The 10,649-nt window shown below is 38.6% G+C and overlaps 1 protein-coding gene across 1 annotated transcript; it reads right to left on the minus strand.

The window, feature by feature from the left end:
* Positions 1–6,229: 6,229 nt before the first annotated feature.
* CEP19 (centrosomal protein 19) lies at positions 6,230–7,950 on the minus strand. The gene is made up of 2 exons (XM_090266239.1): positions 7,757–7,950; positions 6,230–7,407 (listed from the first exon to the last, which is right to left on the minus strand). Exons 1-2 carry the CDS (start codon positions 7,884–7,886, stop codon positions 7,049–7,051), a joined length of 489 nt encoding a protein of 162 aa, XP_090122365.1. The 5' UTR covers positions 7,887–7,950; the 3' UTR covers positions 6,230–7,048.
* Between the last annotated feature and the right edge of the window lie 2,699 nt (positions 7,951–10,649).

Here is a 10,649-nt window from a genome sequence, read left to right on the forward strand (position 1 = left end):
GGATATCTGAGCTCAAAGTAGGGGAGATAGTCATCACCAAACTCCGGGAAATGGGAAACTGTAGCTAGACAGCCCAGCTAACAAGATAGGGAAATTAAAAAAAAAAAGCTGGAGACAGACCTATATCCAAATCACCCTGAGTTAATTATCACTCTCAGTTAACTTAATTAATTGCATTAAGTTGTAACTCTGGAGTATCCAGCATGGAAAAACGGAGAAGAAGGAGGGGAAGAGAGGAATAGGGGGGTGCTTTATTTGCGTTAGGATAAAAGCAGCCAGCTCCATCTTTTCAGTGCGAACCTTGATTTGGCTTTTAGGCTGTGCCCAGAGCTGCAGATCTGTGAATAAACAACTGCCTCGGTTACTGCTAAAGTCCTGTGCCCCGGTGTTTTATTGTGGGCATTTCTCACAAACCCCATCCCCCAACATTATGATATTAGGTGAGACTGTTGGGGGCAATTAGGGTTAGATGAAGTAATGAAGGTGGAGTTGTCATGCATAGAATTAGTGCCCTTAAACGTCACAAGAGCCCTAGCTGTGTTGCTCAGTTGGTTGGACGTTCAATTCCCAGTCAGGACACAGCTAGGCTACAGGTTCCATCCAATTGTTGTTACTCTCTCTCACCAATGTTCCTCTCTCTCCCCAACCCTCTCTCTCAAATCAGTAAGCATATCCTCAGGTGAGGATTAAAAAAAGAAAAGAAAAATCACAAGAGAGCTTGCTTGCTCTGCCCTGCTCTCCACTATGTGAGGATACCAGAAATCATTAATCTGCAACCTGGAAGAGGGTTCTCACCAGAAACGACCAGGCTGGCACCCTGATCTCGAACTTCTGATCTCCAGAACTGTGAGAAATTTCTATTGCTCATCAGTTACCCAGTTTATATGGCATTTTGTTGTAGCAGTCTGAGCTAATGTGCCAAGGTCATAAAAATGTTCTCCTTTATTTTCTTCTAAAAGTTGTATAATTTATCTTTTTCATTTAGGCATATGATCCTGTTTCCTTTATATTTTTATTTATTTTTATTTTTATAATTGACAAATATTATACACTTAAGGTATACAACATGTTTTGATATACATTGAAAGGAGTACCACAATCAAACCAATTAACATATCCATTACCTCACATAGTTAAGATCCTCTGTTGCCTTTTTAATATCCTGCAATTTCTACCTTAATTGTTCCCTTCAGGCTTCATTCTTGAATATTATCAGAAATCTAGTAGCCAAATCAATGGTCTTTACTTAATTCTCATCCACTACTATTGTCAAAATATTAGATAGGTGATTAAATAATTACAAAGAACTTGATGAGTAAAATTGCAAAAATACAAGAGAGACAGATCAGTGAACTTCTCAAGACATATTTAAGGTAATCACTTACAGTACCTTGATGTGAGGGTGCTTGACACATACTTGCTTAATTAGTAAATAGAAAAGACCCTTCAGGTTAATTTTTGGGCTGACCCAGAGATTCATATACAATCTTTGGTTAAGAGTATAGTACACTAAGAGGTCCAGATTGAATTTCATTTACAGGCTCATATGTGATCAAACCTACATCCCTTAATGAACCAGAGATTCTTAGGAATCCAAAAGACTCAGGATAACCCATAGCCATACTGAACTTCCAGGGCAGCTCTTGAAGTACTGAGCTTCAGAGCCTAAGCATGCATCTGTAGAACTGGACAAGCCCCAGATTTGCTCTAAACGACGGATGAGTGGAAGGGGCAGAGGGGAGTAGATGTATCTAACAATTAGATGAGATAAAATTTGATTAGATACAGAATTAGGTAAAGAAAGATATGGTGATTTCAAGTACTTACGTATGTATGTATGTACTTATTTAATATGGCAGGATCTTTATGTATATTTAGATTGTAGAGAATGAGCCAGCAGGAAATGAAGCTGGAATGAGAAAGACAGGGTCAGAGGAAGAGAATAATTGATGAAGCAAGTTCACAAAGAAGATGGAATCCAGAGTCCTCTAGGACAGCCCATTTCTGTGCAGAGTGAGAATTGAGAGGTGAGGGGAGAATTTTCCCATTTCACTTTTACACTCTGGTATTTGCCAAAACTTTTAAAATAATGCATAATGAACATGTATTAATTTTATAATGGAAAAAATTTAAAAGAGCTCAGCAGAAGAATTAGCTTTGGACAAGATACATGGAGGAGAAAACCTACAATTGCCCAGCTCATAGGATCTCCTCTTCCTGCTCTAGCTATATCTAGTTAGTACCTCTATCTCATATATGGTAGTTCTGTTGCTTTGGCTAAAGTATGTTAGCATCTCAAAGGCAAAAGTTATGGCACCTTTTGTACCTTTCTATAGATTTAATTTAGTGAACATATGAGATGTGCTCAATAAACATCAAGGAAACATGGATTGGGAAGTGTACTGCAGATAATATTAATATAATCAAAAGATAATTATTTGGGTACATATGGAAATTTAGTATATGATAAAGAATGCATCTCAAATAGGGGGGGAAATATAGGTAATTCAATAGAAAGTGGTGTTGGATGGGCATGTGAAAAAAGTAAAGTTAGGGTCACATCTCACATCTTATACCAAAATACATTCTTGTATAGAAAAAATCATGGAATTAAAAAAAAATGTTGGAGTGAGGAATGCTTCTCTATATATGACACAAAGTGCAGAAATATAGAGGAAAATATTGATCCTTCAACTTTAAAAAAATATGCCTGAAAAAAATATGAACAAAGTCATATTTTCCTTAATAAAGAACTTCTTACGAATTAGTACGAAAAAGACCAGTAACCCAAAAGAAAAATGAGCAAAGGACATAATAACAGTTATTTCATTAAAAATTGCTTATGCTGTCTCACTCATAATAAAACAATTATAAATTAAAACTATAAAATGCCATTTTTTAATTATAAAATTGGCACTGATCAACAAGTTTGATGATGTTTTGTTGATGAGCATGTGGGGAAAACAGGTACTCTTAAGATGGATCAAAGACTTAAATGTAAGACGTGACACCATAAAAGTCCTAAAGGAAAACATAGGCAGGAAAACTTCAGATATCCCACGTAGCAATATTTTCATCGATACATGTCCTAAGGCAAGGAAAATAAAGGAAAGAATGAGACTACATCAAACTAAAGTTTCTGCTCAGCAAAAGAAAACATCAGCAAGATGAAAAGGGAACTAACCATATGGGAAAACATATTTGCCAATGATTGATCTCAGACAAGGGATTGATCTCCAAAGTATATAAAGAACTTACATGTCTCCACACCAAGAACAGACAGCCCAAATGAAAAATGGGCAAAGGACCTGAACAAACACTTCTCCAAGGAGGATATACAGAGGGTCCATAGGCATATGAAAGAATGCTGAACATCACTAGCCATCAGAGAGATGCAAATTAAAACCACAATGAGATACCACTTTACACCAGTCAGAAAGGCCATCATCAACAAATCAACAAACAAGTGCTCACAAGGATGTGGAGAAAACGGAACCCTAGTGCACTGTTGGTGGGAATGCAGACTGGTGCAGCCACTATGGAAAACAGTATGGAATTTACTCAGAAAACTAAAAATCGAACTGCCTTTTGAACCAGCGATTCCACTGCTAGGATTATATCCAAAGAATCCTGAAACCACAATTCAAAAGAACTTATGCATCTCTATGTTCACAGCAGCACTATTTATAATAGCCAAGTGCTGGAAACAGCCTAAGTGCCCATGTGTAGATGAATGGATTAAAAAACTGTGGTACATTTACACAATGGAGTACTATGTAGCAGAAAGAAAGAAGGAACACCTGTCATTTACGACAACATGGATGGAACTAGAGAATTATGCTTAGCGAAATAAGCCAGGCAACGAAAGAAAAACACCATATGATATCTATCACCTGACACAGTAGACTAATGAACAACACAAACAAATGAACAAAACTGAACAAGGAACAGAGTAACAGTTGTCAGGGGGGCGGGGGGAGGAAGAAAAGCGGGAAGGTAGGGGAAGGGTTTAGTAAAGGAACTAGTATAAATAACCATTGACATGGACAACAGGGTAGGGACTGACTGTGGGAGAACGGGTGGGCTGGGTGGAGGAGAGCAATGGGGGGAAAAAGTGGGACAACGGTAACAGAAAAATAATAAAAATAAATTAAAAAAAGAAAATAGGTACTCTTGTGTATTACTGATATTTAAGTTGATACAGCCTTTATTGTAAGTACTATGCCTTGGTAAAATATGAGGTCTGTCCAGAAACTATCCAGCCATGTAATTAGAAAAACACATTTCTTGAAGAAGATACAAGATACAAGAAACATTGTGTATAGGACAAGGACACCTCAGTCCCCTTCAAAGTAGGCACCTTGGGACCTCACACAATTCTCCGATCTTTGTTGACTGCAGCCCATACACATTCAACATTCTCAGCTATTCTGTTTGTTGCAGGCCTTCCAGAATGTAGATCACTTTCAGACAGATTCTTGACCGTCTTTGAAGTGTTTGTGTCATGCTTTTATTTGCACTGCACTCATTGCATCATCCCCAAAAGCCTTCTGAATCATTTGAATAGTTTCTGCAGAAGAATGTTTAAGCTTAACGCAAAATCTGATGCAGATTTGTTGCTCTACTTGCTCATTTTGAATGCGATGGCCATACAACACATGTGCTCACTCAATGGCGTCTACTGCCCCCACTGACTAGTACAGTGAAGTCATCATGATTCACACATGCACATTCCAGTCCACTGTCCTTGGCTGCCAGGTTAACACTGATGTTGTGCAAACGTTCTCGTTATATTAACAATGGGTGGACCTTTTCCAGACTTTTTCACATAGTCCAACATCACCTACCATTTTTCTTCACTTACTATTTTACTTCATCTGTATTAGCCACATTACCCTCCTTGCAGTCCCTCAAATATGCCAAGCACACTACAACCCTGGGACCTATGCACTTACCTTTCTCCACTATTCCTGAAATGCACATCACTTTTTCCCACCTCCTTCAGGCCTTTGCTCTAATGTCACCTCTTCAGTGAGGCCTTCTCTGGTCAACCTATCAAAACCCATGGTTGCCATCCCCTCTGACCACTTATATATATTTATGTTTATTGTCTCTCCTCTCCAACTAGATTGTAAACCTTTTAAAGGCAAGGACTTCATCGTATATACTGCTGCATCCCTAGACTCTAGAACAGTACATGCTCAGCATGTAGTAGGTACTTATCAAGTACATAGTCGTCGTCGGCAGCCGTCCGTCTCGAGAGACGATGGTGTAGCTTCTTAAGAGTCTATCTGCACTGCCGAGAATGGCTGTGCAGTCCGACTCGGGAGTGACACGGTATCTGTCTCCTCCCGTGTTGAATCGACATCTTGCGATGACGCTGGAGTGTCCTCTCCAGTGAAGCTGAAGCTACAGAGCCTGGGCAGGGTGATATGGAGGGTCTGCTGTTGCCCATGCAGCAGACCCCCCCTCTCTTCGCAGCTGAAGGGTCCAAGGGAAAGATGGAGTCAATACAGCTTGGTTTCAGGTGCGCCGCAGGAGTTGCCGGTGTTGAGTACAACATCAAACCGCCTTAGGGACTCCGGCTCCGGATTTTCTGTCGGGGTTTACTCCCTTAGCCTTTCCCCTGAAGAGGTATGCCGCAAGGCAGCGGAGGTTTTTTGGAGTCAGAGTTTTCCTTCTCTGATGTGCCCTGACTGGAAGATCGAACCAGTGACACTTAGCTCGCAGGCCGACGCTCAATCCACTGAGCCAAACCAGCCAGGACCTCAAGTACATAGTATGGAATAAATAAATAATGAATCTCTTTGGAGGAAAACTTAGCAATATCTATTAAAATTTAGAATGCACATACCCAACAATTCCCTCCTATGATTTCTTAATAGTCATACACATGTGCAAAATACAAAATGTACAATGTTATTTGCATTGTTTGTAATAGTGAAAGAAGAAAAACAATCTACGGTCAACTTTTAAAATATATCATCTACATCTATACACTAGAATACTATGCAGCTATGAAAGAATCTACAATTCTGAAAACCCTTTTGCTACCTTTGGCAAATATACTTGAGTCATGACCATATTAAGTCCTTGGTGGTGTCACCATAAGAGCGAGCCCTTTAACAGGGACTTTTAACAGTACAGAGAGTAGAAATGGACAGGTAGAAAGAATAGTTTTTACAGTTTTAGTTCACGAGTATTAATTTCCCTGCAGAAAACACAGGACTTTTACCAATTAAATAATAATATAATAAGAAAGATCTGTACACATATAACCTTGTTCAACAAAAATCTTCTTTGTACATCCAAATTCATGAATAGGCCCAAACTGGCATTACCTGTTGTTCATTTATTACAGGTAGATTTCCCATTTTACAAACAAACCTCTTATTTATGGGAAGAGGTTCAGGGTTTCAGAATGTCTTTGGTATGTATTTCCTGATACTGGAGGAGCAGAATTCCCCTTCTGCGCATCAAATGGCACTTGCAACTGCAGGGCACTGTGCAGGGTTACTCTTCTACTCCAGAATTAGATACTTATAAAACAGAGTTAAATAAAGACATAATGCATATAGGATAATCCCCTGGTAACTACACACACCCTTCAATCTTATCAAACTATAATTTGCTTACTGTACCCTTCCCCTCTTTTTTCCTCCTAGTTTCTCTCATCTGGAATCCTATATAAGCTTCTATTCAAATTACCACTTCAAGGGCCAGGCAAAGTCCCATCTTGCCATTAAAGGACCAAGTCTTCTCCTGATTATTCTACTCTACAGTAATCTAGGCTCTGATCCTTTTTCACCTTTATCAAGCATTTGGCTTTCATCTTTTTGCTGCCTAATACTGTGAATTAGCTTTTCACAAGTTTTTGACATATCTTCCAATTAGATTGTGAGTTCTTTAAAGTCAGATTCTGATGTTGTTTTTTCTATATTCCTCATGTATGTTCTACATGTCCTGATTTTGAAAAGTCACACGGTCAGTACTAATCTACAGTATAAATATGGAGTTTCTGCTAGCCCAATAAACGTTTGTTCTGGGATCAGAACTCATCTGCTGACTCTGTGTCCCAGCCACAGGACTGCAGTTCATCCTGTGGAAACTCAACTTCGATGTCATAAACAAAATTTGGATCATCCTTCTTCTTCTGATTTTTCTCAAAAAGTTCATCCATGATGCTCTTCCTTTTGGCAAGTTCCTTGTCATCCAGTTTGTTCAGGTCTTCCTCAGGATCAATAGTTGTTTCCCGTCGAATTTGTTCCATTGTTTCTGCCAAACTCTGTCCCCATAAGTAACCTCGTAAAAAACTGAATAACTTCTCTAGCTGTCTCAGGGATACCTGTTCCAAGTAACTCTTGTGTCGTGGATTATTCTTCAATTGTTCAGCAGCTCTGTTGCAATCTAGGAGAGAAACAAAACTATATACCACACAGAATCTATACACCACAAACTATTGGTGCACTGCAAACTACTGACAGCTTTATCTGCCATTATAGCCAAGTAGTTAAGTGGCTTTTTTGGGAAGAAAGTATTCTGCAAAACTCTTCCTTTATATCAAGCTCTGAGTGTGGTAGAAGAAGGGGGGATGTATTTTTTATTTTCTTAACCTAAAATCAGGGTGATACATATACCCTGACAGAGGTCTGTTTAACTCCGAATGCCATGTCATGCCATAGCATAAGATTGAAATCATTCTTATTAAGTGATTTAGAGTATAGTTATATACAAGGCAAGATAAAACATGAGGTACCTGAAAACTTTGAAAAGTTTCGGACAGGCATAATGCGCTGGCGACTTTTCCCCTTCATTTCATTCTCATAGATTAAGATAATGGCTGGAGGCTGGAATTTAACTCCACATTTCTTGGCAGTGCATATCATTCTCACATACACTTCAGGGTAAATCAGAGGAAATCTGATGAAAATGTGTTAGTCACACAATGACTTCCTGCAAAAAAGGAAAAAAATTAAGTATTGGATAAATCACCCTCCTCCCCAGCATATCTGGCTCTAGTCCAGATCTAGATCAGTTCTAGAGATGCATGTTCAGCCTATCAAGCTCAATATTTTGAGAGTTACCCTAAAAGTTCAGTTTGGCCCTTGGTTAGGCTTAGTCTGTTGGATACCTGATTCACTGAGGGATGTAGTTACATTCACACATGAGCTTGGAAATGTAGTTCAGTTTGGATTTCTTAAGTGTACTGTACTCTCTCTTTTTAAAAAAAAATATTTTATTTATTTATTTTTAGAGACAGTGGAAGGGAAGGAGAAAGAGAGGGAGAGAAACACCAATGTGTGGTTGCCTCTCAAGTGCCCCCAACTGGGGATCTGGCCCGCAGCCTAGGCTTGTGCCCTGATTGGGAATTGAACTGGTGACCCTTTGGTTCGCAGGCTGGCACTCAATCCACTGAGTCACACCAGCCAGGGCAGTGTACTGTACTCTTAACCAAAGATTGTAAATGAACTCATGAGTCAGCCCAAGAGCCAATTTACAGGATCTTTTTTATTTACCAATTAAACAAGTATGTACAAGCACCCTCTATGTCAAGGGACTAAGAATTTTTATAACCTTAACATTATGGCACAAGAGGTTCACCACATCAAATCTGTTTCCCTTATTTCCCAATCACTGTATTCAAGGAGTTTTTTGTAATTACTTATTTTTTTAAAAGGCTTTATTTATTTATTTTTAGAGAGAGGGGAAGGATGGTAGAAAGGGAGAAAAACATCAATGTGTAAAAAAAAAAAAAAAAAAAAATCAATGGATTGCCTCTCATACCCCCTCAACCAGGGACCTCTCCTGCAACCCAGGCATGTGACCTTACAGGAATTGAACCAGCAACTCTTCCCATTGCAGGACAATGCCCAACCCACTGAGCCACAGTGGTCAGGGCTGCATTGCTTATTTAATCATTTATATTCACTTCTCTTCTATATGCTCCATGAGGGCAAGGAACATATCTACTGTTTACCACAATATTCCAGTGCAATACCTGGAATGTAGAAGGCATTCTGTACATGTTTGTTTAATTCAATATACTAGAATAAGTCAGTTCCTATACATCCTGTAAGTTTTTACAGTCTGTAAGTGTGATAAAAAAGGCAGACCCAATGCAGACTCAGCCTATGCATATACAAGGCAATAAAGTTTACAAGACTTTTAGTTCAACTTACTTGTCTCATTATATGACTTTTTTTCAATTACAAGAAACCCAGATATTTTGTAGGTTAATACTTTCTATTCTTTCTTCCCTTCCCTGCCCCCAATGCCAAAGTATACTTAATTATAGGGACTACTTTCGATATGACTGGTCCCAGGAAAATTTGCAAATATCAATATTAGTCTAGAAGAAAAGCAGCATAGGGTAATGATAAACTCAGTTCTGTCAGCGAATCACTATAGGTACATAGTTATTTAATATATGTACATTGTAGAAAACTGGAGGTGAAGGTGGGACAGGGAGAGGAGGGAATATATATAAAATAATTACCCTTGATTCCTTCCAGTCTTTTTTGTAGGCATAGTTTTATTTTTTTTAACTATAGTATGTTCTTTTATATTACACGTATTATTTCCTGCCTTTTAAATTTAACAATCTGTTATTTTGTTATTAAATGTTCTATTAAAATGCAATTATTTATATGACTGCCAAATGTCCTATAGCTATACCAAAATCTCTATTAATCACCCCTTATTGTTGGATATAAGAATTTTTACTTAGAAAATTAGTAATATATAAAAACCTCCTTTTTCAAATTTCTGTGCTCTGCCCCTGGTCTCATGCAATGATCCCACCCCACTTCACCCCCTCTTTCTTATTTTCTTTTTAAACAAATACTAACCCCAGTTTATCTCACTAAAATTTGGTACATTAGTAAACTTTCTAAGAGATCCTACTGAGGACAGTATAAATTCCACACACTCAAGCAAATGGCTGTACTCATGAAGATTGCATGCAACTGATACTCAATAATGTAGTTTTGACTAACTTTTTTTTAAATTGAACTTTTATTTTTACTCAGGTAATGTTTGTATTCTGTCTAAAATGTAAAATAAGTCTGAGGCTTATAATAAATAACTACTGTCCCTTGCCCTTCTCCTCTCAATAGACAACCTGTTTCAGTTCTTTCAAGAGTTTCTTCCAAAATTTATTTCCATAGTTCATCACAGCATGCTTATACTATTTTTTTAAACAATTTTATTTATTTATTTTATTTTATTAGAGAGAGGGGAAAGGAGAACGAGAGGGAGAGAAACATCACTGTGTGGTTGCCTCTCACTCGCGCCCCCAACTGGGGACCTGCCGTGCAACCTAGCCATGTGCCCTGACTGGGAATCGAACCAGGGACACTTGACTCGCAGGATATACTGCTATTTTTAGTTTTATTATCTAATGATATCTTTCTTCTTTGAGACATTGGTCCTATAGCCCTCTGGTTTGCTCTAATCTGAAACGAATACTCTCTCGTCTTACTTATTCAATTCGTGAGGTCAGGCGGACCCATCTTCCTAGACAGTAATACCCACCCCACCCCCACCCCCACCCCGCCGCCCTCTCACATCAGTGACTGCCACAATCTAGCCAAGCACGCTCGACAGTGTACGGATTTTGCAACGGGTAGACGATCCTCTCCCTACTCACG

The sequence above is a fragment of the Furipterus horrens genome, unplaced genomic scaffold, assembly GCF_987537825.1.
Source record: "Furipterus horrens unplaced genomic scaffold, mFurHor1.1.pri manual_scaffold_1, whole genome shotgun sequence".
NCBI classification, from domain to species: Eukaryota; Metazoa; Chordata; class Mammalia; order Chiroptera; family Furipteridae; genus Furipterus; species Furipterus horrens.